We start from the raw sequence: 26,993 nt of genomic DNA, 5'->3' as shown, positions 1-26,993 counted from the left end.
TATTCCGCCTCTGACAATGCTGGAAAAAATAAGCAAGGCGTTAGGCGTAGCTGTAGCGATAGATTTCCAAGCGGTCATGCTAGGCCCTCAGGAGTCTTCAAGAAATCGAATAACAAAGACAAAAAATAGACGACTTAGAAAGGAAGAGGTTTCTTCCTTTTTTTTAAGCCGGTTAATAAATTGAAAGCTACGGGAAATAGGTTTGTACTCGAGTAAAAAGGTCCAATGAACCAAATGGCCAGTAAATTTCAAACTCTTAACAACTGGCCACTAAGCAAACCCAGACGTTCTAAAAAAATATAAATCTGTCAAAATTGCTTTCAAAAATCATTTAATTCAACAAACCGTTGCCGAACGGATCAAATTATAATGTTACTCACTATTGTTGCAAGATATTTAAGACGAGGCATTACTACCACGCCTCCACTGCTACAACAGCGAAGCTTGGTGAAATTGAAGAAATTACAAGCCGATTTTCAATGCGAAGATGGACGCCCTGTATTTTTGAAGGGTGGGTTTTGTGATCGGATCTTGTATGGTATTACTCTAATAGCTTGCGCTTTTGGTCTATTTTACGTCGTTGCTACTATTTATGATAATGCGAAACCTCCTTCCTGGAAGACGGTCTGTTAAATTATGAAATAAAGTTATTTATTCCTTATTTCGGTTGTTTCAATATTATTACATAGTCATGTGTGTGATTGTAATGATAGGTTGAACACGTGAAAGATTCCTAGCGGCGAACACGCCGCGCCCTGATCACGGTCTTCAACTAAAATAGCTGAACTAAAAGTAAGGTTCCTTGACTGCTCAGTATAGAAATAGAATAGTAGATACAATAGTAAACTGTACGGGGATCCTAATTATGCTGCCCAACTTCTGAGGCATATCATCTTGTCATGATCTTCTCTTCCCATCGATCGTTACTTACCAGTCCATTAGGCCCTATTGTGGCTGGTACGCCTGCAGTTGAAAGAGCCAGACAGTTTATGTCTATTGTAGTTGTTTATACACGTACTATAAAATCCGGGTAGCCCTTTTGCCCTTTTGCAGAACGACAAGAACGGCAGGCTTTTCACTACTGTTTGACATCAAGGCCATTTCAAGGTTCTGTTCTGCGTAAAGCGGAATTTTTCAATAACTCATCTGTGGTCACATGGCCAATTGTCAAATTCAATTTACAGAACTGTCATTTGGTTTTTGTTTCGATTTTGGTGAAAATCTATGAAACTAAATCTGCTTTCATCTTGAGTTTGTGAAGTGATAATATAATAAAAAATGGCTCTGTTCCCCGGAGCGGTGGCCTTTGACGAATATGGTCGTCCATTTATCATTTTGAGAGACCAAGATAAGCAGAAAAGGCTAACCGGTATCGATGCCTTGAAGGTAATTAATTCCAAATTCTTTACTTTAAATAACTGTCTAGCAACTTCTAAACACTAATTAAGGGTCTTAGATACCGCTTCTCACAATAATAATACGACAGATTTATATAATACTCCAGAAAAACGAATTAAAAAAATGTATAACCTAATCTTGTCAACATAATTCCGAATAATCGAGAAATATCATAAAATTGACAAATTAATCACTGAAACTTGGGTTAAAATTGTAATTTATCTTCAGACGAACGTTTCAAGACCAAGAAAGTATACAATTGTGGTTTATTTTCGAAGTTACATGCAATAGTTCTGTCAGGTGTTATGAATCACATGATCAGTATTCAGACAACCTGTACGATTTTTATCTCGATATCTACTTCATAGTCTCTCTAAATGGGTCTTAAACCTATTAAAAGTCACTTATGTACTGAAAATAGCTGTATTACAGTTATATTTACTTAATGAAATTATTTGTTTAGATTTTCTTTGTTCTAATAATTTACTTCATATATATATTAATTGTTACATTAAAGTCTGTGACATTTATTAAATGAGTTGAAGATAGATATTTGATTTATCTTTGAAATTATTGTTCAGTATTCTAATAGATTGTAAAAACTATAATCATTAATTTCATACAATTTTAGTAAATGACTTATAATATTGTGCTCAGTAAGAAATCAATTTGTATACAACTTTTTATTCTGTGGTGATATGCAAGTATTTGCAGGGGATAAGTATTTGTAAGCATTTTAAATATACTTATGAAATAAAACAAGCCCTAGGACCATGGTAGTGATACAAACAAATGCATAAAACTAAAAGATAAACTTAATTTACCCCAAAAAAAATAATCATATCTAAATAATTTACCTTAAACACAACCATTTGTATATCTCAACTTACAAATTCAACCTTTCCGTAGTCGCACATCTCAGCAGCTCGCCAAATTGCGAGCATCCTCCGCACTTCCCTCGGTCCCCGTGGGCTGGACAAGCTCATGGTCTCCCCCGACGGAGACGTGACCGTCACCAACGATGGAGCGACTATCCTCAAGCTCATGGATGTGGAACACCAGATCGGCAAGCTGTTAGTGCAGTTGGCTCAAAGTCAGGACGATGAGATCGGTGATGGTACCACTGGGGTTGTGGTTTTGGCTGGTAAGTTGAGGTTGTAGCTGCTAGAAATACTATAGTTAGGAGGTCAAAATGTAAAGATGTTTTTGAATTTTCTTGTCTGAAGCATTACTTGTCATTTTATGAAAATTAACAGGACTAGAATATTTTATATTGCTTAAAAATTAAATTACATAGGAGTATAACAGATAAAAAAAAATGGTTCCTTTACTTACATTATAACAATGAAGAAGACATACATACAATACATAGTGACTAAAAAACAATTTAGTAAATATTTAAAGAACTATTGGGAATCCCAATTCTACCATCAAATAAATTACTCCAATAAATGAGGATTTGCAAACAAATCCCAGTAACACACTAATAAACAATATGTATTTATGTATAATAAAACCAAAAATATCCTTAACCCACAGGAGCCCTTCTGGAGCAGGCCTCCAATCTCCTGGACAAGGGCATTCACCCCATCCGTGTAGCCGACGGCTTCGAGATGGCTGCAGCCACCGCCCTGGCCCACCTGGACGGCATCAGTGAAGCTTTCCCAGTTAACAAGGAGACTCGCGAGCATCTCATCAAGGTTGCCATGACAACGCTCGGCAGTAAGGTGGTTGTGAAGTGTCATCGGTTGATGGCTGAGATTGCTGTTGATGTAAGTATATTTACTTTGATGACTCTGTAAAAGAACATAACACTATAATAGTTACTTTGCGCGTAAATTATAGTGGTTCACAAGGTATCTATTTGACGTAAACGAATGCACAGACGAAATATAATTAGCTCCAGCTGTGTCGCAATCAGCCGCTTCTCATGGGAACTACTTCGTGCAACCGGCAAAAAAGTAACCTGTAGTTTTCACTGATAAATGGGCTATTTACCACTGAAATATTTTTTCAAATCTGACTTATAGTGGCACGTTCATGCAAACTTTACAGCTTTACAATATTACTATGTAAAAACATATATAATGTAATAACGTAGAAACTATTTCTCGTCAACAAAGTCACTGGTGAAATCTAATATTAAAGAATATTTTCGTCATCATCATTAATTTCCTCATTATTTTCAGGCGGTACTCTCAGTAGCAGACTTGGAGAAACGCGACGTGAACTTCGAGCTGATCAAGGTTGAAGGCAAGGTGGGAGGCCGCATGGAAGACTCCATGCTGGTCCGAGGAGTTGTCATCGACAAGACCATGAGCCACCCGCAGATGCCTAAGCAGTTGAGGGTGAGTTTATTGTTAGTTACAGCTCTGGGTATATTGAAGTACCGTGCGTTGGTAAAACTGGGTTTGCAAAATCTAGTAGGTACCAAATGGAACAACATGCATCATATTCTTTTTGCCAAAGTCATTTTAGGAACTCTAAACCCTAATCTGTGGAAAATAACATTGAAAAGTCGATATTTATATCGTGGCGTCGAAGAAATGAGTGCTTTACAAATATCTCGTGACTTATTGTTTGTAGATCAGTACAGTTCACTATAAAATTATTTATCGTAATAAAAAAATCTATGTAAAATGTCTCCTTCAACTGGACTGCAACTGAAAATTATGTTGTAATGTAAGCTTTGCAAGCTTTATTAATTACATAATTTATTTATTTCTAACTCCATTTTACCTCCACAGGACGTAAAACTCGCGATCCTGACCTGCCCGTTCGAGCCGCCCAAGCCCAAGACCAAGCATAAGCTGCAAGTAGGCTCAGCCGCCGAGTACCGCGAGCTCAGGCAGTACGAACACGACAAGTTCTTGGAGATGGTGCGAAGAGTTAAGGTAAGGGAAAATTGGATTGGAAGGAGGCCCCATGAAGGCAAGGTAGGAATACTGCCCTAGGTAGATCATGGAGATATGAAATGTGGTGTGAATTTCACTTAATCCAGATTTGCGAGTTGTATAAAAATCCATCTCATCAATTGTGTTCTATTGGTAGCCCACCAATTTAGCGGGGCTTGCGAAACACGGGGAGTTTGTCTTGACAAGATGGTCACCAAGCGACGGACTGTCCACCAAGCATTGCTTACTATCGGTCGACACGTGTGGCTATTACTTAGCTCACAAGCTTTTCAATTTGGTATTTTTATGAATTTTATAAATATCGTCATAACCATTCTGCCATCATCCCAATTTATTTGGGATCGGCGCAGCAAGTTTTCTGCTTCCAAACTCTTCTATCTGCCGTCATCTCACAAGTAACATTCCTTATAAATATCCATACAACAATCTAAAAGCAGCTATCTCAATTCCTAGGACGCTGGAGCAACTCTAGCCATCTGCCAATGGGGCTTCGACGATGAAGCCAACCATCTTCTCCTGGCCGAAGGTCTGCCAGCCGTGCGGTGGGTGGGAGGCCCGGAGATGGAACTCATTGCTATCGCCACTGGGGGACGTATTGTGCCACGGTTTGAGGAGCTGACCCCGGACAAGTTGGGCTCCTGTGGACTTGTGAGGGAACTTAGTGAGTATAGTTTGGGTATACAGCAACAGTATGTTAAAATTTTAAAATAGAGTCGTAAGTAGTTTGTACTTAAAATTTTGCCAAAAGCTCTGTTAAGAAAATTGATGTTTATATTGTTGTTGGAGTTGGGCTTAGGTATTTTATGTACCAAATTATTTTTGGTAACTGGATAAAAAAGTTTTAAGTCCATTCGCAGTGCACCAAACTTCATTTAAATCAGTTCAGTTGTTTTTACATCTATACTTATGAAGTTGGAAGACTTTGACGTGTGTGTGACTTTGTGTGTTAGATAGCTCATCTACCCATTAACGCTATAATCTACATTCTGAGCCGATGGGAGTAGTTTCATGATATGTCCATGCTGACCTTAACCTATCTTTAATCCTCAGCCTTCGGCACCTCAAAGGAGGAGATGCTGGTGATCGAGGAGTGCTCGAACAGCCGCGCGGTGACGGTGCTGATGCGCGGCGGCAACCGCATGATCGTGGACGAGGCCAAGCGGTCCGTGCACGATGCCCTGTGCATCGTACGCAGTCTGGTGCAGGTATGTTAATACATAGGACTAGCCGTTTTCCCGCGGTTTCACCCGGGTCCCGTGAGAGCTACTGGCCGCACCGGGATAAAATATAGCCTATGTTACTCGCAGATAATATAGCTTTCTAATGGTGAAAGAATATTTAAAATCGGTCCAGTAGTTTTTGAGTTAATCCATTATAACCAAACATACAAAGTTTTCCTCTTTATAATATTAGTATAGATGATTTAGGCATCAAAATAACTATAAATGTCACTATATTTGTTAACGTGGACTAGGTATAAATCTACCTAGGGTTTTTTTATCGACGTAAAATCATCAAATGACCCCTCCCGCTGTGGGTTAGCAGCGGTGAGGGAGTGTCAGACTCTTACTGACTAAAATCGTCGTGTTCCGTCATAGGCCTTTTATGTACCAGGGCCGCGGTATCTCTTTCGAACAACCCGCAGCCCCGGCAGGCCTTGGCCCTGCTGGGCCCCGCTGGTACCTAGGGTTTCAGCCTAAATATGTGGGGATGGATTTAACTGAAAACCACAGTGTATCTGACTTCCTCAACCTTGTTTCTCAGGCAACCTGGTAAGACGGCTGTCGTACTTACTGGCATGTTCGTTTGACAGCCGGGTCCTACCAATTTATTTCGTTGCTTAAATCTTGTGTTTGATCGATCCACACGCCTTTGACTCGGCCATCATCAACTTCAATTTTCTTTAAACTTTTAATGAGGTTATTTTTTATCTCAATACCAAAATCATCAATAAATTATTTCTATGTCTATTTCAGGACTCTCGCGTCGTCTACGGAGGTGGTGCTGCCGAGATCTCGTGCTCGTTGGCCGTCGCTCGCGCCGCCGACAAGTTGTCGTCTCTCGACCAGTACGCCTACAGGGCCTACGCTGACGCCCTGGAGGCTATCCCACTGGCCCTGTCTGAAAACAGGTGAGGACATTAAACATAAAGCAGAACCCCCTTATACACAAAAACGGAATAAAGTCAATCTCCCTCTTATTATAAAAACTGCCGCAAGTAGTGGTTTAAACCCGACTGAAGACGTCTTGGTTTGTTACGGTACTTACGATAGTCTTGACATCCTTATTACAAAACGTAGACTAAGAGAAGACTGTTTAGTACTTCGATTTGTCTATGGTTCAAATTATATCCACAGATTATAAGCAACAAATATTTAAATTATTCGTTCAATCGTTCCGAATTCTATGCGCCGTTCCTTTTTACATTATTTTTTAAATCTATTTTGATGAAAAATAAATAACTATGATAATAAAAAAAATATCTCTGCAGTTGAAAATATTACTTTTTATTATTTAAAAGTAATTTCATATTTCTAGTATCTTTTAACGATATACATGATCCAATTATTCTCTTTTAAACAACTATCGAGTTTGCGCGTATAACGGAACGTCAGCGCGGTATCCGAGTTATGTTTTGTTTTTAGGTTAGAAATAATTTGGATTATTTTCATCCCGATTTAAATGATTAAATAAGACGTTGTGCATCTAATTAGAACCTCTTCAAAATTAAGTGCACAATAACTTACACACAGAATATCGTGTGCATTAAATTACCAAAAGAAAATGAAACATTTGAAACAACATAAAAGTAGAAAATTATATTTTATTCCGATGTCTATTTATACAGTCAAATGCACTGATACATGTTGGACACTGTTCTTCATCACACAATCTTGTTCCCTTTCTCATCTAGGCATTTTTGTACATTTTAGCAAGCTTCCAGTCTTTTACAAACATTGCATATTACTGGCAGAGATACGGCGTGCAAACGCCAAAATAGTCTTGAATCTGTAAATAAACAATAGACTGTATGATAATCTGATATATTTTCGGAGTTACATCAAAATCTATGTGGTAGTTTATGCGTGGAACATAAACAAACATCCATAATAAAAACTTTGACTCTTATACAATTAATAAGGATGTTTTGGCAACCTACTTGCACTGTAAAGGCTACTTACTTTATGGCGAGCCCAGGTGAGCATCATAGGATCATCCTGGATTATCATCATGCATTCAATTGACTATTATTTCGAAAAACGTAAATCGATATTTATATCGAAAATTGTCGTCAGGTAATTTGAAGAGATTTTGTCGATGACGCATTCTGTTGGGTCCCCGGACACTCTCAATAGTATTCTAACACATCCAAGTATTCCAAATCACACATATTTATATCCACTTTCGTTTTTTTCATCACAAAACAAATAACCTCAAAAGTAAATAATGTCGGAATTTGACGTTTGTCGACTAAGTACTGCAGTTAAACTAGGGGCCTCGATGGTTTATCTTTTGTACTACAGATAGTAATAGGACTTGCGATAAACTGCGTTTTGTAATAACGTTTTTTCAAGGTCGTACTTAAAGGTGGATTAAAGGTAGTACAAAAGCCGATACTTATTTGATACCGCGTTTTATAATAAGAGGGTCTAAGTTTAAACAAGAGTTTAAGGGGGGTAAGAGAAATCAAAATGTGAAAATTATGACGACCAAGCGAAGGTATTCAAAACCCTCTGCTTTGACGCCGTTAGCTGTCATCAGTCCACCTCTTTCTTCTGGTCTAGCTCTAGCTATCAGACAGTAACTTTTATGAAATTGCAACCTTTGTGTGTGAACACATGCTAGATATGGACTCGCGTTGAACCGTACACAATTTTGTTCGCGAACATTTTTTCTCACAACCGTTAACATTATCCATCCATTTTAAGTTGTATATATATATAAGTTTATTTTATTTTCAATTAATGTAAATATTTTGTGAATAGATAAATAAATTTACTAAGGATCCATCCATAGTTTGCTTGTTTATTTCGATGATATATAAATAAAAATGTTTTTTTGTTTGTTCACAGCGGCCTGTCACCAATCGACACTCTGTCAGAGATCAAGTCGCGACAGGTGTCCGAGAACAACCCCTACTTGGGCATCGACTGCATGGGCACAGGTAAATATACACTTATACTGTGTGCAATATAATTTAGCTATAGCTATATATTAATTATAGCTTTGACACAGATTAGGCGTTGCGCAGTCAGTGTAATGTGCCTTCCGTATAATTTAAACACAATCCTTTTTATTACATAAGTAAAACAGGACTTTATTTAGTAAGTCTTAGCTGTTCGTCTGTCCATCATGTACTCTCCATGGCTGTAAGAGAACCCAATTCTGGGTTAAGCTCGCCATTGTACATAAACTGTCTTTATTCTTTTTATATGTATTGTTAAGTGTGCAATAAAGAATAATAATAATATTGTTGCCGCTTTACCAGCAAATACTATTAACTAGAATAGCATAAATATTTTCTCTTACATACAACAAACGTGATATTATAAATGGCACAGTTTTTTAAACACAAACCTTCTTCCAGGATCAAACGACATGAAGAAGATGAACGTAATAGAGTCTCTTCACTCAAAGAAACAACAGATCTCTCTCGCGACACAACTCGTGAAAATGATCCTGAAAATCGATGACGTCCGCTCCCCGGCTGACTCTATCGACTACTGAAGTATTACTCTAACTCTTATCTACTGTTATATCTATGATCTTTTTGTAATAAAACGCCTAACGTACTTGTGTAAGCACATAGGTTTTGAAAGGACAATGAATTGGAGAAATATTTTAACGTAACTGACTGAATGTCGATACCGCGGCAGTTAACGTCAATATTATAATGTTCTCTTATTCTTTATTGTTTGAATACAAATCTATGTGCATACAAAAGTACTAAAAATAGATATTATTGAAAATGTGGAATTTGTAAGTGTATTTGGTTGTTGCTTGATTTTAAATACTGAAGTTGGCTTAGAAAACTTGACTTTAGTTTGGCAAATCGTTTGATAAGAACTGTTCAAGATATATTCTAAATAATGAGCGTTGGAAAAGACTCTTAACACATCCAAAAATATTTTTCTCATCAAGCAACAACTCTGGATTTGACAAGAAATACTTATTGCTAAATATTTTAGAAAGCAGAAACTATCAATCACATATGTACATATTTCATAATATGTAGTACAATACCACATTGTTAGAATATATTGTTTTATTATTTTAACCTTATAACGCTAGACGGATTCGCTAGATATCCTGAATACAGCTTTTATATAATTCTGTCTCAAAAATATGTATTGAAAATTATCAATTTCGGGCCCAAAGATGTCATCTAACTTTGGATGCTAAAAAGAGTAAATATTTTTGGATATTGTAACCTTGCCAAAAATAATTGCCAGTTCAAAAAAAACTTCGAATTTTGGTAGAAAATTCTTTTTTTAGCATTCAAAGTTGATTTTAAGATATTGTTAAACGCTTAGCACCCGCTAGGCACCTCTCGGACTTGGCAGTAACAAGAATATTATTTTAATTATAATATTAAGTCAATGCATTTTCTGTATGCGAGCGGTTATACCAAACGTGTGATGGATGCCTTATTGCACTAATAAAATAATAAGCTAATTTAATTTATTGGAGTTTTAATTGTCACCTTTCAATACCTACTTTGTATCTGTTTCTTCAACTGAAATAATTTCAATGTTTGTCTGTCTGTTGAAGTCTATTCAGGCTAATCTCTGAAATGACTGAACCGTTTTTGACTGGACTCACTGGCAAATAGCAGAATATGTAAGAAGGAATAACTTGGCTACCCTTTGAAAGTAGGTGAAATGGTGATGCTGCGGAGAACAGCTTTTCCACGCAAGGACAGCTTGTGACCGCCCAACACCATTTATCTATCACCTTATACTGCAGATCACCGATATATCTCAAAACCCAAAAATATTTCTTTTGCCGACAATATCCGTACTAATATTATAAATGCGAAAGTAACTGTCTGTTACGCTTTCACGTCTTAACCACTGAACTGATTTTAATAAGGTACATAGATGAGTTGTACTTGGGACAGAACATAGGATAGTTTTTAACCCGGACTGAACTCTACGCGGGCGGAAGCTAGTTGGATATAATTTGTTTAAAAAAATGGGCGAAAGCAATTAAGTTTTGGATGAAATCTTCACGGATTTAGATCAGACTTGTTGCGAGACCACTATCATGGGTGATATTTTTCTCCTACAAAAATTCGTTCACCTATTTCTGGACGTAGGCGTACAGCCATATTATGAAACCACTATGAGCGACTTAAAACCAGCGCTTACATAAAGCGCTCCAAAAATCTATCTAAATCTTATAACACAAAAAAATTAAACTCCAACAACTAGTATTACGATAATTTTATTGTATTGAAGTAAATAAGCCTATATACATTCCCGTACCGTAAAAAACAATGCTATGAGCCGACAATGCAGCCTTTGGATCCAATTTGTGTGAGTCAGCGGGACGCGAGACACCCGCCCGCTGTTTTCGGAGACTTAAAGCTAGGAACAGTTAACATACTCTTGACTAAGAAAGCAGGAACTACATCGTCAGCTCCTGTAAGTAAACAAAAGAGTATAAATTAGTAGTTTTCATTAGAAGAATTGTTTGATTGCCCTGAACTTGTAAATAATTTGTGTTATGTCGTGCCTCGAACAGTAATAAGACGAGGGTTACGCGCTTACCCGGTCTTTGCTACGACTACCTGTCGTACAAATGCGTACAAATGCTACATATATTAGTTAAGTTGTATAACCAACATTTTGTAAATATAGATATTTTTGCCTTATCTCATAATGTATTTAAAAAAGAATTAGTTAACACACTAGCACCATATAAATTAGTATAAAGTTTGTTCATCCATACTTGTATGCATGTCCTAATCCGACTGTAATATGTGGAAACGTCGTTGACTGTACGTAAACCTAATTTTATTGTAAACCTAGATATAAGAAACAATGTACAGTTGTTTGTTTTTCCCTAACATAATAAAAAAAAAAGAAGCATGTGCTTATGAAGACAGGTCGGTCAACCACGTGCAATAATCGGTGACCAATGGTTTGTAGGAGGAAAACAGAACACACTGTTAGGAATAATGCAATGTATACATCTTAGAAGAAGTCAGTCAAAAGTTATAGTTTATCTTTCAAATTAAGTTCTTGTTAGACTATCAGAGACTTTATCAGTAACCGACGAAACTGGCTACTAAGTTATAGCCATCTATCAGATAAGCTCCTGTTAGACTATCAGGAACTGGTGAAACTGGTCATAAAAGTATCTCCCATGCCCAAAAAAGTGCATTTTCAAAATGTACATACCATAATAGCATTGACGATATCCGACTGGTTGTTCCTGAGGGCTCTGACCGCTCGTGCCCTCGACACGTTGGCCTGTGACATTACTATTTCCACATCCTTCTCGTCCACTCCCGTCTCATCCACACCTTCCTCGTCTTCTTCCTCGGCTATGGGAGCTACGGTCTGTGGAGAAGTGGAGAAGAAATTAGGATTAGGATATGTTTAACATTCCCTATATAATATTCATATATAAAAGTAAAAATCGTCATGGAGGCTAGACTTGAATTATTTACTTTTATTATGATGAAAGATGTCGAATAAAATATTGGGTTTTTTTTACCAAAAACTACTACTAAAATACACTTTATATTTAAAATATTTTTTGTACAATTTGTATGATAGTTGTTTATAATTTAGTAAAGAATTATATTTACACAAGACACTTCAGACACAGCCAAGGAAGTTTTCATGATGGGTCAATAGAATAATCATGATTTTATCATCATTAGTGTCCTATGTCCTAAGTCTAACAAAAGGACATCCTATATAATATGTAACCTCATGTAGCCCATTGCATATACAATTTTCATGCATGGATCCACATTTGAAACATTTGAATTCTTGATATCTGACAGTGACTGTATACGGTTCGATCCTAAACGGTTTCACGTAAATAATCCAGTATTGCAGCTGAGCCCGACATTATGCAGTCGCGGCATGTGCAATCGGCAGTCGCAGTTGGCAGTAAGAATTCAAAACATAACTCTATATCCCGTTTCCTTCAAAATTCTTCACAAAACTACATAAAACAACATTCAAAAGATTATCCAACATACCGTGCCCGCAGCAGCCGCATCATTGCCAGCAGCAGCACTCTCCGGAGCCTTGAACCTCTCAGCAGCAGCCATGGTGGCTTGCTGCGACAGATCCTCAATCTTGGCCTCTCCGAACACGATGTACGTGTCCGAGTGGGGGTTCTTGTATACGTCCGGGGAGTTGATCACGAAGAGAATGTTCTTGGACTTCCTGATTGTCACTCTGTTTACGCCTTGCACCTGGAAATGTTATAAAACGTTAAGCATGAGTTGAGCAATGGATATCTTATGTTTTTGTGTGATTCTGATAACTAAAGGAAATCTTTACAGGTTACAAATATAATGAAGTTGGTAATTTCTTTGAACACACTAATCTCTGGAACTACTGGACCAATTTAAAAAAAAATGTCAATATTAGATGGTTTATAAAGGCTTATGTTTAACTGATCACCAGATATAGTAACAAACAGCAGACAAAAATAGTAAATGATCACCAAAATGAAACTCGCATTTTAATGTAAAACTATCACCAAAGTTTTAACACTTTGCTATCCTATTTAAGTGAAATTACTCCAAAATAAATCATGCGTAAGCCAAAAATAGTAAATGATCACCAAAATTAAACCACCATTTTAAAGTAAGATTATAAACCAAAGTTTTTAAATTCTGCTATCCTATTTAAGCAAAATGAGTCCAAAAAAATCATTGTTATCCCAAAAGTAGTAAATGATCACCAAAAGTAGTAAATGATCATCAAAAAAGTTTTTACATCTTGCTATCCTGTTTAAGTAAACTGACTCCAAAAAAATAAGTTCGGCCTGATAAAATAAATGTAATAACATTATGGGGACCCTTTTCCTGCACTAGCGTGGAAAATTGTCTATTGCATGCCTCTAAACAGTGCGATAAGAGTGTATTGAGAAACACATTCTTCTTCTTCTTTCTCCTGCCCTGTTCCCAATTTTACTTGGCGTCGGCGAAATATGTCATTTTCTTCCATTTTCCCCTGTCACTCGTCATACTGACACTCACGCATGCATTGCAAGCCGGACACATAACTTAATATGGCATCAAAATACTTTATTTAGTAATAAGCCTACATTTTATGGCAATCACAGTGACTTATTTAGGCAAAAATAATACATTAATTTGGTCGTCAAGAGTTGGTGATCATTTACTAAATTTGGTGGTCGAATACAATTTAAAGTGAAGTCGTGACTAAAATAGCTGGTACTATTACATTTTTAGACTTTATTTTTCTGGTGTTCAGTAGATATTTCTGGTTGCAAAATTTAGGGTATCAAAGCATTTTATGGTGGTCATTATATTTGTTCCCGTTTATAAATGATATAGTATTACGTCAAATAAACGTGTTATCTAATTATTTGTGGTGAAAAATGTGACCACAATGTTCCTGTTTGTGGTCGGGAGAAATACATATAATATGAATTAGTAGTTGACACAAATTCTTGCTAAACAGTCAGAACTAAAAAAATATTTAAATAGTTTTGCTAATTTATTTAGGTCACGGTAATTTACTAAACATTCTAGTGTAGATAGAATGCATGTCAATAAGTGCAAGAAAATATTTTTCTAAATAATACTTTTTATTTGTATCTGGGAAGCCTTCTTGATTTTTTTATATTAATTTCATGATAAAATAAGTACTTTTCCTTCAATCTTTTAGTATAAGAAAATTCCTAAATATAATGTATCAGTTGTGAAGATAATCCTATAATGTTTGCATATTAAGCCACTTCAGACACAGCCAAGGTAGATTTCACGATTAATCAACATATAATATTTGAATCATCATTAGTGACTTGCAAACATTACAAATGAGTCATATATTTTTAACAATTTGAAAGATTTTTATTGATGTGTATCCCACCCTGTTAATCTTGTAACAACAATTTTGAGTACTCAACAAATCTTTGTGAGAAAAGTTAGATGTTTATAGGAATTTTACAGTTGCATGCGGCTAAACAATGTTTTCCGCTATGCGCTTACATTTAACAGTAATGTAGCTCATACATCAGAATTATCATCCTCCGAGCCTTTTTCCCAACTATTGGGGTCGTCTTCCAGTCTAACCAGATTCAGCTGAGTAACACTACTTTTAGGGCGGCCTAGATAAAACTGCGATGCGATGCTGTTTTGTTCAGCATCTGTTTGGTAGGTTAACCATACTTTCAAGTGTATTCAGCCGTATTGGACGTTTTTAGGATTTGCAAGATGGATCGCAAAAAGATTATTTGTATGGGCGCTATTAATCCGATTGCGCGAAGTAATTCCCTTACAAAACTGCTGAAGCCGGCTGGCAGGTTTTTTTCTTTGCAATCATGCGATCAGTCTTCTGACTATAAGCAGATAAGGTGAAGTTTAAGTGGCTGGTGGCAGCTAAGGAGATATAATTGGAGTGACTTACAGGCTTAAGACCGAGTTTACTCATGATCTTGCGCGCCTTCTTCTCTCCGCGCGACTGCTTAGCCTTGGACACGATGTCGATGCCAGCAATGGGGTTGGAGATACCTCCGGTGCCTGGTGCACCTGTAGATAATGAATACCATTGTCAGTTATGTATGAAAGCATTTTGTTAAAATTATTGTTGGAGATCAGCAGTTGAATGTTTTATTGTTACTAGATATTGAACAATCCTCTTGAGAAGTTGAGATACTCCTTAAAGCAGGTATGTATTACCATGCTGCAAAAAGCTGTTCAGAGAAGAACCAATTTGATATTTTTGTAAAAAGGATGTTCCTCCGCTCCTAAGACACTGACCGGTTCTTAAAATAGGCAGATAGTCTCTTCAAAATCAGCTTAGCAGCAAAGATAATTATTTAGAAAATAGTAGAATGTTGTGTTTAAACGCTACTGGATCCAATCATAGTTCAAAAATCTTTAAAAAATTCCTACATTGTATAAAGTTAATTTATTCCAAGGAATAAACATACCAGCATCTTCCAATTCAGGAATAGTATCATCAGAGTCGCTGTCCGAGGACGCGGTCTCCTCCTTGCGCTTCTCCGTCATGGAGGCGGTGGCTTTGTCCAGCTCAGTCAGTTCCGGCATTGTGGAGTCTTCGCTGGATCTTGTATTATGTTGCTAGGAGAGATTCCTGTTGGTAGATAAAGATTTTTTATTGTAACTGCAGATTAAAAGAAATGCTTATAAATAGAATATGATTTTTTTGTAGGTAAAAATTTATAGGCTGAGTATTAGCTATACTTATGTTGATATATATCATCAAAAATCTAGGTATATGATTTGTCTGTGCACAATAAACACAGAAGCTACTGCACGGATTTTCTTGTGCTTGTCATTAACTTCTTGTATGTGCAGATCCACGCGAGACACATTGATTTTCTATTGTTCTCTAATTAGCTCCATACAAGAAATTAATAGATATGAGTGATTTATGAACAAATACAGAACTGTATTGGCCTACAAGTGAAAACGAATAATAATATAGCTAACATTATCTGTTTTTGTAATGATATCTTAAAATACTGGTGGGTAGGTATATAAACACAAGTTTCATAATAGAGTATCAGATTACTCATTTAAAATAGCTTAGTGATGATAAAAGAATGTTAGTCACTTTTTTATAGGTCCCAATTTAAGTTAATCAATGTTTAAATGAGAGTTTAGATTAGTATGACCCAATTTATAAAGAATAAATTAAGACTGAATTCAAGTAACAAAGAACCATCTAACACTCTGGTATCTCATTATAATTTATTAACTAAATAGGAATGTTACTTTACTTTTAATATTTTTGTTTCGGCGTAAGGTATGCCTGGCGTTTTGTAATACAAGAGTAACCTATTAATATCAGTCTCTCAATACACAATGTAACTACAATATTCATGTAACTGGCGACGACAAATAAATTGTAATTGATTGAACGTACTTGCAGAGTTAAACAGAGTTACATAAAGTATGTAGGTACCTCTCTTGAGTGCGCAAATGCAAGATGCATAATATGCATCTCGTTAAAATAAGTAAAATGAAGATATAAACGTGATGTACGTCACTTTTCGACAAAAATAAAGGTGCTAAACATCTTCAAGTATTTGGAAAACAGAATATTTTTGAAATTATAGACCTGTGTAGGTTCCATGCAAGTGCCGACTTATAACCAAGCAAATGGTATGATTTTAAAGTCTTATTGCAGTAAATACTTAGCACTAAGCCCTATTTAGGGGTTTAAACACTTGAATTCTTATCTAACGTTAATATATCGCCGCCTTATCACCGTAAAACACAGGAAATTAAAATTATTTCAACACTTGTGCGAAAATAATATGGGCGCGGGTTTTGGTCTTACACTGAACGTAAATATTAAAATAATAGTGTAGATACGTGGATATTCTACCGCAAATCACCACAGCAATTTCGTAGTTCACTTAAACACTAGGATTTCTTTAGAAACTTTGGATTCATTACCTTTAATTAGGAATTTTCGATCTAAAAAGGAATCAGCGGCGACTCGCTTCAATTTGACAAGAGCGCGGATATGTTGCTATCCGACAAAATATATGATGTACTAAAACATTTTTAGTTGTGTATCCGATCGCAGTTCCACAAAGTAATTCTTGCTGGCAATACCACGTAAAATGTCATTGAGCGGTAGAGATTTCAATATTCATGACCTCATTTACTATCGATATCGATAATTAAAGATTTTTTTAGAAAAAATACAACCATCTTTAATAATATACTCAAAACCTTCTCCTAAGTCTGTCAAATTCATATATACTAAGAGCTGCGTCAAAATCGGATCAGTCAAGCTAAGATAATCGCGCACAAACATGCGTAAATACATGCATGAAGCTCAAATTAAGAAAATATTTTTTGAAGTCGAGTTACACACAGTTATTTTTCAAATTATTATTTAACAGAGGCAGAAAGTCAATTCAAAGTGGAACTGAACGCAAAATGCAAATTACAGGACAAAATTAATCGATATCGAAAACTGGTTAACCATGTAATAGCCCAACCCTAGGCTAGACAAAATAAATGTCAATATTGTAAATTGACAGGTTGCTTGCTAGCTCGGCGTCTCGTTCGTTTTCGTTTCTCGTTTCATTTCATTTCGTTCGAATTGAAGGCGGTGCTATTAATCGTAGTTGTCCTTCACAGATTTTGTTACCTTTCATCGCTTTATCTTTTAAAATACTTTCGTTTTAAATACGTCACGAAGCAGCGATTACAATTAATATTCATTGAGAGTGATTTCAGTGATTGTGTTAAAAACATGTCGTTTATCGTGCTGTGATTCGGTGTTTTATTCAGTCACCAATTATCAAGTCCAAAGTGCGTGTTGTTTTCAATTAATATTTAGTGTTTGTGATTAACTTAAACGTGCCAAAAATGTCTTTGGAAGATAAATTCAATGCTGCGGTGAATGTGATCCGGAGTTTACCAAAGAGCGGTAAGTTTTTTTTTTTATTTTAAATTTAATGGCCCTGTTTATCGATTACGTGTGAGGTATGTGGTAAGTTATTACATAAATAAATCGCGGCTAATCTGTTTCTAATGACACCAGAAACGAGATATGATGCAAACGGCTATCATGATGCATGTCACACATTGTATGGTAATGTAATGTAAACATGGAAAAGTAACTGATTGGCTTGCACATCGTTTTCTAGCGCGTTAATTATTGTTCCATTTTCAAAACTGTTGAGTCATTTGAGCGTTTGTAAAAGTAGTTTTTTTTTTCTTTGTAATAAAAGTCTTGTGTCGTGGTGGCCTAGTGAGTAGTGGGTAAAGAACCAACCTTTCGAGTATGAGGGTGTGGGTTCGATTCCAGGGTCAGGCAAGTACCAATGCAACTTTTCTAAGTTTGTATGTACTTTCTAAGTATACTTAGACACCAATGGCTGATAAAAAGGTGAAGGAAAACATCTTGAGGAAACCTGGACTATAAAGTCTGAAATCACCAACCCGCATTGAGCAAGCGTGGTGATTGATGCTCAATCCTTCTCCATGTGAGAGGAGGCCTGTGCCCAGCAGTGGGACGATTAAAAGGCTGTAACAGATAACAGATAACAGAAAAGTCTTGTTTTGTCTAGAATACACAGAGAGATCTTTTATACTCTATTTTAAATAAGAGTATATGCAAAATAGAATAATAACAACTACTGTTAACAGTTGTTTGTGCTATCATAACAGTTATTTATATCATAAAACATATTGTAGGTATAAACAGTACATATAGCAACAGTGTAAAGTCCTTCTATAATATTTATTACATTCTTATCAAAGCACTTGATAATAAGTTCAACAATATACTAAGTACATATATCTACTTTAACAATAAACTGTTTTGTTAACAACAAGGTTGGCCTCCTGCCAGTGAAATGACTAAAACCTTTGACTCAAGTCAATTATTCATAATCTTTATTCATACTAAGTTATATTTCTATTATTAATGAGAAACATAAACATAGCATTGGGTAGTTTCCGAGGGAGTCTGACCAATAAAAAATGTACATATGTGCAATACCTAAGCTATATTTTATCCAGGTGCAGGAAGTAGCTCCTTAGTTAGAGACAGTAGTAAAACAAAATACAGAATGGTTCTGTGGAATTGAACTGGATATTAATGAATACCGTCTTTATGCCACTTATGGCTAATAAATAAATATGGGGTAAGCTATTGATTAAAATGTATTATGAGTGCCAACAACTGACAAACTACAAATACTATACACATATATGTATAAATAATATAAAATATTAATGGGAACAAATATAATGACCACCATAAAATGCTTTGATACCCTAAGTTTTGCAACCAGAAATAACTACTGAACACCAGAAAAATAAAGTCTAAAAATGTAATAGTACCAGCTATTTTAGTCACGACTTCACTTTAAATTGTATTCGACCACCAAATTTAGTAAATGATCACCAACTCTTGACGACCAAATTAATGTATTATTGTTGCCTAAATAAGTCACTGTGATTGCCATAAAATGTAGGCTTATTACCAAATAAAGTATTATGATGCCATATTAAGTTATGTGTCCGGCTTGCAATGCATGCGTGAGTGTCAGTATGACGAGTGACAGGGGAAAATGGAAGAAGATGACATATTGCGCCGACGCCAAGTAAAATTGGGAACAGGGCAGGAGAAATAAGAAGAAGAATGTGTTTCTCAATACACTCTTATCGCACTGTTTAGAGGCATGCAATAGACAATTTTCCATGCTAGTGCAGGAAAAGCGTCCCCATAATGTTATTACATTTATTTTATCAGGCCGAACTTATTTTTGGAGTCAGTTTACTTAAACAGGATAGCAAGATGTAAAAACTTTTTTTATGATCATTTACTACTTTTGGTGATCATTTACTACTTTTGGGATAACAATGATTTTTTTGGACTCATTTTGCTTAAATAGGATAGCAGAATTTAAAAACTTTGGTTATAATCTTACTTTAAAATGGTGGTTTAATTTTGGTGATCATTTACTATTTTTGGCTTACGCATGATTTATTTTGGAGTAATTTCACTTAAATAGGATAGCAAAGTGTTAAAACTTTGGTGATAGTTTTACATTAAAATGCGAGTTTCATTTTGGTGATCATTTACTATTTTTGTCTGCTGTTTGTTACTATATCTGGTGATCAGTTAAACATAAGCCAATATTAATACATACAGAATACAGCTAATAAACTTGCTCATCAAACAAATGATGACTGTTCCGGGAATTGAAGCAGGGACTCTCTATATGCAGTGTAGCATGTTGCCCATTGCGCTAACTATGTGGACATAATTATTCTTATGTGACTAAAACCTATTCAAATGTAAACTGGCCAAATACATTAACTTTCATAGACTTTTTCTGTTTATTTTGTTATGCATAGAATATTATGTACAAAGTACATAAGACTGTGAATGTAAAATCAAACAAAAATATGTCCATAAATACTTAATTACATAATAATCTACATGTAACAGGTTTTAAGAAGGAAGTTATTTTGTTTATCTTATGAATAAATTGATTATCTCAACTTCCTTATCTTTACAAATAATTCAAAGTTTATAGTGTATATTTCTCTCCACTTATTGCTGTCATTATAAGTTTAATTAAATAAGAAATCTTCAAAATGACCTAGTAGTTCCCGAGTTAGCATGTTCAAGCTAACATACAAATTAAAGGTTTAATGAATTTTTCAATACCTAGCAAATAACATAAACATAAATAAGTACAGTTGTTGCAAAGAAACAAAAAAATATTCAACTTTCCAGCATTTTTTATTTCATATTGCTTTTAGAACTAAAATCAACTGTTTTTCATCTATACTAATATTATAAAGCTGAAGAGTTTGTTTGTTTGTTTGAACGCGCTAATCTCAAGAACTACTGGTCTGATTTGAAAATTTCTATCAGTGTTAGATAGCCCATTTATCGAGGAAGGCTATAGGCTACTTTTTATCGCGGCACGGGAAGTAGTTCCCACGGGATGCGGGTGCAACCGCTGGCAGAAGCTAGTTAAAAAATAAATATTAAATTACTAACTTATCATTTATCCTCACGAAAGATAATTTTATTTTAATCCGTTTTATCTTAAGTAGAAAGTGGTCTCGAATAGCTACATTACACTCATATCAATAATTTTATTTTGAATGCAAAAAATATAATCGGTACCTAACTAGGTTACAACTTGCTACCATTTAGCCTTGGACACTTATGTTCATTTCACAACACTTCAGAAATGTGTGGTCTTGGGAAACTAATATAAACTCTGCTTGAGTACTTAAGATCCTACACATCTGGCTGATCTAAGAGAATCAGCCTAGATCATTATTTTCAGTAAGTTATACTTTCTAACATACTATTGAATAAATAGCCACAGTCACTTAAGTTACTCAAGAAACAAGAAAGTATTGCGTAATAAGTTTTCTACGTCCATAAATACCTACGACCATGCAAAATGTATGGGTTTAAGTGTTATGGTTTTATGTTAAACCACAGGAACATTTTAGAGAAAGTTTTAGTATTTTATTGGGAAATGAATGTCTGTCTGGTCTTCGTAGTTTTCATTAAATCACGGTTCTCGTCTAATAACTTGGTCGCTTTGTATTATATTGTCCAAGCTTCCTCCAGAAGCCCCTTGGAAACTACTCCGCGCACCCGGATAAAGAGTAGCTAACAGCCTTCTCCGATAAATGGCCTATCTAATACTGATTAATTCTATTGAAATTAATTAAGTTTGGCAAATCAGTCTAGTAAAGTCAAGTAAGTTTTAAATCTGTCGAGTAGTTCCTAAAATTAGCGCGTTCAAGCGAGCAAACAAAAAAAACTTCAGGTCTATAATAGTAGTATAGATTTGATCAGTATGGTGTAAATTAAAATTAGAAGTAATCCGTTCTACTTCGATACAGTTATGAAGTTACCTATTATTATGAGCACGCACAACTTTTGTGCGCAAAAAACTAAAGATCCGTTGCAATAAATTGCATAAGTTTCTTAGAATAATAGCACGGTTCTTTGGATATAAACAGCCATATTTTAGTATCGTTTGGTGTAGGCATTTCAATTACCATGTCCAAAACAGTATTGTTGAATTTCAAGGTGGGATTTCTCAGAACTAGCCCGTAGTTTTCAAGATTTTCACGCTGGCTTGATAATAATTTCCCTAGTAAAACATGTGGCTGTGGATTGCTAAACACCTAAAAGTTATATATAGATCGGCAACGGTTGCTGTTCTCTCTGAGGAGATCAGCTAGATGCCCAGGACTCATAAATACTCATAATCCGTTGGGAATGCAAGCCGACTCGAACGGAGAGAGATCAGGCGCAGGACCGACATTAACGCGCTTTCCGATGCACATGTGTATCAATCACTAACTTCCAGACTCCAGGTTGCTTTGTGAAGCGATTTGGGAATTGAAGCCGAGAGCCGAGAGTGCACATCAATCGCGCTATGCGTAATTATTACCTCAACTTCTAGAATATATATCACAGGATGTTACAACTAATGATTCATGAGTAGACTACAGAAGAAATTACAAATACGCCACACAATGTCAAAGGATTTCATATCAACGTGGTTTTTCAGTATTTCCGCGACATTGCGCTAACAATAATTCCATTGTTGTATGCAGTTATGCGTCTATCCCACGCCTCCCATACAATAGCGGTGACTTGCTATAGTGGACTTGATAAGGATGAACCGGCAAGTTAGTGTTCACGGTCTACTGGTGTTGGTCTGGTTCCCAGGGTGTCAGGTTGTCTATGTATGAAATGTTTTGATGTATGGGAATTTATCATTGATGGAAGTCATCAAATGAACTTCAGTTCTGTCAGAGTTTTGCAGACAAAAATCCTTCTGTAACTTCAGATAAGTAGTGACTTTTTAACGATCCTATCGCAGGGCAAAGTAAGGGATGATTATTATCTGTAAATCATATTATTTCATTGATATTAAGTTTAGTTTTCCTTATAAAGAGTATAAAGGAAAAAAAATCATAAACATGACTGTTAAGTGTGCTGAAGGAAAATCATCACAAAAACATATTTTTTCTCTAGCACAGCAACGTGGTTTAAAAACAATATGTCCATTTATCAACGTATAAACTCAGATAGCTCATTATCTCAATCATTAGCCGCTTAGTGTAATCTGTTATCGCAATCATTAAGACACTCGGATCAAGTGTTTTGAGTTCTCTTGTATGACCGATTATAAAAAGTAGCGTATGTCCTGTCTCAGGCTCTAGACTGTGTACTAAATTACACCCAAATCGCTTCAATAGGTTTGGATCAACATTTAGAGAGGAGGCCTGTGTCCAGATTGAGACATTAATTATGTAAGTAGGTATTTATGAAGGTAAAAAGCGGCCCCCCGACACGTCAAAATTTAGTTTACGTAGTGTTAAAAGTTATTTTTTGCTTTTATAGGGTTTAGCGTTTTTAACCTTTCGTCATATTTATTGCGTACTTTTTTTGTGTCGTGGGTTTTTTTAAATTTATAATTTAATTTTATTTCATGCTTTTTAAAGGAGCTCCTTAATTTTTCCTTCTTTCATTTAATTTATTTTATCTTAAGATGGGGTCGCTATATGCGATCTCGGCCAAAGGAAGCTGTTTAACAATCCTCATGACAAACTGGCTCTGGGAGAATTGCACAGATTGAGAAACAATAAAGATTAACCTTTGGACATTCTAGATTTTCAGCAAAAATATAAATCGGTTTATCCGTTTCATTCCGGCATTCCAGGTTTTCATCCGCCACATCCCATTTTCAGCATCAGGTTCTCGTCAATCAGAAACATGAAGAGAACTCGTCAAGACAAATTCAACGAGCCCAAACTCGACGGGTTTACTAAAAGGCAGTTCAGGGTTACGTCTCCTACCTTCGTGCCCTAACAGCAGACCAGCTCAGTGGTTCCAAAAGACATTAGTGTTTCAAATTTCAGATCCCACATATACTTGCAAGTAAACTGAGCGTGTAACATTCGTATCACATCTAGCAAACGAGCTGATGACCTTGAAGACCTGAACCGATTTCCACCAAACATAGCTAAGAACACTCCCGACTGACATACCTTTTAAACAAAAAAAACCGCATTACAATCGGATCATCCGTTTGGGAGCTACGATGCCACATACACACACACACACACACACACACAGACACGTCAAACTTATAACACCCCGTCGTTTTTGCGTCGGGGGTTAAAAAGCCTGTTGAATGAAGGGTTTTTCGTGAATGCCGCGGCTGCGGGATTGTCCGAAAGCGTTACCGCGGCCCTGGTACTTAAAAGGCCTACGACGGAACACGACGGTTTTTAGTCAGTAAGAGTCTCACACTTCCACAACCGCTGCTAACCCACAGCGGGAGGGGTCATTTCATGATTTTTCACGTCGTTAAAAAAAAAGGTTTGGCGTGAAAGCGCGACAAACAGCCTGAGTTACTTTCGCGTATAGAGTTATTAGCAAGCATCAGGTAAAATTAAGAGACCTTTGAGAATCGTATGATTATGTACGGCTGGGACGAAGTTTAAAATTACCTTAAAACTGGTTTTAACATATAAAAAGGTGACTTTGACCTTTATAACGACGTATGATTAATATAATACTTATGAAAATGAGTAGTGGCACCTCGGAATAGTAATTGTATAGTAATGGTACAAAAGAATACGATGTCTTGATTTTCGTTATGCCTAAAATTAAACAGTAGGCGTGTAGGAGGGTCGTAATTAAAGAACTTTGAGGCAAGATTGACAGACAGTGGTTGTGGCCTAGTGGTTTTTAGATAAGAGTGCGCGGGTTCGACTCTGGCCCAGTCTACTATTTAGTTACTTTTCTATTTTGTATCTTGGACACCTATGTCGAGTAAAGGCGATCAACGCTCATTCCTTCTCTGTATGAGAAGAAGCCTGTTCCTTGCAGTGGGAAAATAAAGATGATGTGTCTATATATGGTTTTCTTCACGTGTCTTTTGACAATCTCGACCCAGGACCGTGTGATTTTGGTCTGATCATTTCGGTGTCAGACATTGATCATATTTTCGCGATCTGCTAATGTATAACGGTATTTAGCAAATCTTGATTATCCGTAGGTCTTTGACCTAATTATTTCAGAATTATGTAAATACTTAGTATTCGTGTTGCTAATCAGGGTGAGACGGGGCGCTGTTTTTGTTTATTTTGTTGCATTATTAACCGTTATTATTTTTAATTATTCACCGTGTGAGCATTGATAACCTTGGATGTGGTATCGCAAAAAATGCATTTACATCTTCATATTTCATATTGATACTGTTCATGATCATTTCGTTATTTTATCCTTGCTTAATGTTATAAATGCGAAAGAAACTTATGTCTGTCGGGATTTCATCCTAAAACTACTGAACTGATTTATAGAATCAGAGCCATAGATAGTCTAGAGCTTTAGGAAGGACATAGGCTACTTTTAAAATCAAAGTTTCCATGTCAAGTTGACTACTTTAACCAGTTATTAGGAATCTCCAAATGTTCTGTGGCCTAATATAGGTCAAAATTAAGATGGCGAACCAAAATTATGACGTCACAGTTATAGCACTCAACGCGTGCCACCGAGAGTGGAATTTTACCAGTTTATGCCGATAACCTCCAAAACAAGTTGCTATATCTAGGTGAATGCTTCTTAATTTTGTATCATTACGATTTGGACTTGGTTTGGACTTCGAACGAGTAGTTGAAGTTCTAGAAAGTTCTTTAGTAGTCTAATTAGCTGAGTAAGTGGAGTGGAAAATAACGAAGTCGAAGAAGGCTTAAGGCCATGGCCAAATGTCACTAAACTGGCCGAATCACCCATTCGTGAATACCCAGATGCCTGGATATATCTGGCATCAAAGAGCACCGAGTAAGGAGAGGTTTCGTTCAACTATTCTCAGAGTAGTTTACTCCAATTAAATCGGCAGCTGCATCAAAAACCTATTCAAATATCCAAGTTTCTTTCATTTTGAAAATCCGAGCTAAAATAATAGATATTCTTGACGCACTAAAGAGACTTGGACCTCATTGATCTTTGAACCATTTTCAATGAAACGCATACCATACATAATTACTGTATACTTATTAAGAAATTCAGTATACATTGTATTTAATTATGTACCGACATACAAGTCAATGTCCTCTATTAAGTACGTGCAATTGAAACTACTAATTTTATGTTAAGTCGTTGTAATATACATACTACATTTCATCATTAGGTTACTTTAAGCGGTGATTTTTTGAGTTATTTTTCTTTTATCCTGAGGATAACTAATTTCGATTACCTAGACCATCATCCTAGCCTTTCCCCTTTTTGGGCTGGCTAACCAGTCTAACCAAATGCAGCTACCCATGTACCATTTATCCAGGAATCCTGATACCCCTTAGTGAGTGGTTTTCCGTTGTCCGTGTGGTTTTCCGACCCTATGGCTTCTGACTGCCCAGAGCTACGAAAGATTTACAAATGATAGCTGGGACCCACAAAAACGTGCCTTCCAAAAAACGGAATAATTTTCGTCTAGATAAAACCTAAAATACTTTCTAGATTGTCCTCGTTGATCTATGTCGCTATTACTTTCGAAATGATTCTGAGATAACTGCCATTTCATAAGGAACTTCTAAATATACTAGGAATGTGAGTTTGTTCTTTGGCACCCTTAGGGCATATATCTTGATATCTTTCTATTATGTAGATACCAATCAAAGACAACCAAGGAAATTATGGATAAATTGTGTGGAAGCCGATGTGGCTAGGATGAATGTGTCTTGTGAGATGAAGGCGGATTGCAGAGTATGGAAGGAGAAACTATGCAGCGCCAAACCCAAATAAAATTGGGATAAACCCATGATGATCTTGCCCAAAATTATTTGGGATCTTTTACATGGATCGCCTGTCAGACCTCCTCAATCCAGTTACCTTGGCATCTCGAAACCCCTTGGTTAGACTGGTTGTCAGACTTTCTGGCTTCAGAGTACCCGTAAAGACT

The 26,993-nt window shown here is 36.1% G+C and overlaps 3 protein-coding genes and 1 long non-coding RNA gene across 13 annotated transcripts in view; 2 read left to right on the top strand and 2 right to left on the bottom strand.

The window, feature by feature from the left end:
- Positions 1-1,162: 1,162 nt before the first annotated feature.
- On the top strand, positions 1,163-9,994 carry LOC110384618 (T-complex protein 1 subunit epsilon). Its single transcript, XM_064042061.1, has 10 exons — positions 1,163-1,386; positions 2,308-2,542; positions 2,938-3,170; positions 3,588-3,746; positions 4,146-4,292; positions 4,767-4,974; positions 5,364-5,518; positions 6,290-6,444; positions 8,387-8,478; positions 8,902-9,994. The coding sequence occupies exons 1-10, from the start codon at positions 1,279-1,281 to the stop codon at positions 9,039-9,041; spliced, it is 1,632 nt and encodes a 543-aa protein (XP_063898131.1). The 5' UTR covers positions 1,163-1,278; the 3' UTR covers positions 9,042-9,994.
- On the bottom strand, positions 7,120-7,803 carry LOC135118914 (uncharacterized). The gene is made up of 2 exons (XR_010277859.1): positions 7,496-7,803; positions 7,120-7,322 (listed from the first exon to the last, which is right to left on the bottom strand). It is a non-coding gene; the product is annotated as an uncharacterized LOC135118914 (long non-coding RNA).
- A 750-nt stretch (positions 9,995-10,744) lies between the features above and the next one.
- On the bottom strand, positions 10,745-17,095 carry LOC110384668 (nascent polypeptide-associated complex subunit alpha). Of its 2 annotated transcripts, none has more exons than XM_021346076.3 (6): positions 16,963-17,095; positions 15,468-15,631; positions 14,942-15,063; positions 12,535-12,753; positions 11,720-11,881; positions 10,745-10,958 (listed from the first exon to the last, which is right to left on the bottom strand). In XM_021346076.3, exons 2-6 carry the CDS (start codon positions 15,583-15,585, stop codon positions 10,944-10,946), a joined length of 636 nt encoding a protein of 211 aa, XP_021201751.1. In that variant the 5' UTR covers positions 15,586-15,631; positions 16,963-17,095; the 3' UTR covers positions 10,745-10,943. The 2 variants fall into 2 exon arrangements, with proteins under 2 accessions (XP_021201751.1, XP_021201752.1); XM_021346077.3 differs by having other exon boundaries at positions 16,892-17,007.
- A 441-nt stretch (positions 17,096-17,536) lies between these two features.
- LOC110384641 (acyl-CoA-binding domain-containing protein 5) overlaps positions 17,537-26,993 on the top strand; it is a 29,919-nt gene continuing 20,462 nt past the window's right edge. For 3 of the 9 annotated variants that reach the window (XM_064042074.1, XM_064042072.1, XM_064042070.1), the window contains exon 1: positions 17,539-17,950. In XM_064042074.1, coding sequence (XP_063898144.1) covers positions 17,890-17,950 — 61 coding nt within the window. In that variant the 5' untranslated portion in view covers positions 17,539-17,889. Of the gene's footprint in view, positions 17,951-26,993 lie in introns of all 9 variants that reach the window. The other 6 variants (XM_064042078.1, XM_064042077.1, XM_064042076.1 and 3 more) reach the window with 4 other exon arrangements.

This window comes from Helicoverpa armigera, chromosome 27, assembly GCF_030705265.1.
Source record: "Helicoverpa armigera isolate CAAS_96S chromosome 27, ASM3070526v1, whole genome shotgun sequence".
NCBI lineage: Eukaryota > Metazoa > Arthropoda > Insecta > Lepidoptera > Noctuidae > Helicoverpa > Helicoverpa armigera.
The sequence above is the reverse complement of the archived record's forward strand: the minus strand, read 5'-3'. Positions and strand labels throughout refer to the sequence as shown.

What these genes read in the sequence shown, in the direction of transcription:
- LOC110384618 (XM_064042061.1), top strand. Translation starts at nt 1,279, where the DNA reads ATGGCTCTGTTCCCCGGAGCGGTGGCCTTTGACGAATATGGTCGTCCA. An exon ending in TCGTACGCAGTCTGGTGCAG is followed by an intron (nt 5,519 to 6,289) that starts GTATGTTAATAC and finishes TGTCTATTTCAG; the next exon opens with GACTCTCGCGTCGTCTACGG. An exon ending in CATCGACTGCATGGGCACAG is followed by an intron (nt 8,479 to 8,901) that starts GTAAATATACAC and finishes ACCTTCTTCCAG; the next exon opens with GATCAAACGACATGAAGAAG.
- LOC110384668 (XM_021346076.3), bottom strand. Translation starts at nt 15,585, where the DNA reads ATGCCGGAACTGACTGAGCTGGACAAAGCCACCGCCTCCATGACGGAG. An exon ending in TCCTGAATTGGAAGATGCTG is followed by an intron (nt 15,064 to 15,467) that starts GTATGTTTATTC and finishes CATTATCTACAG; the next exon opens with GTGCACCAGGCACCGGAGGT. An exon ending in GTAAACTCGGTCTTAAGCCT is followed by an intron (nt 12,754 to 14,941) that starts GTAAGTCACTCC and finishes TAACATTTCCAG; the next exon opens with GTGCAAGGCGTAAACAGAGT.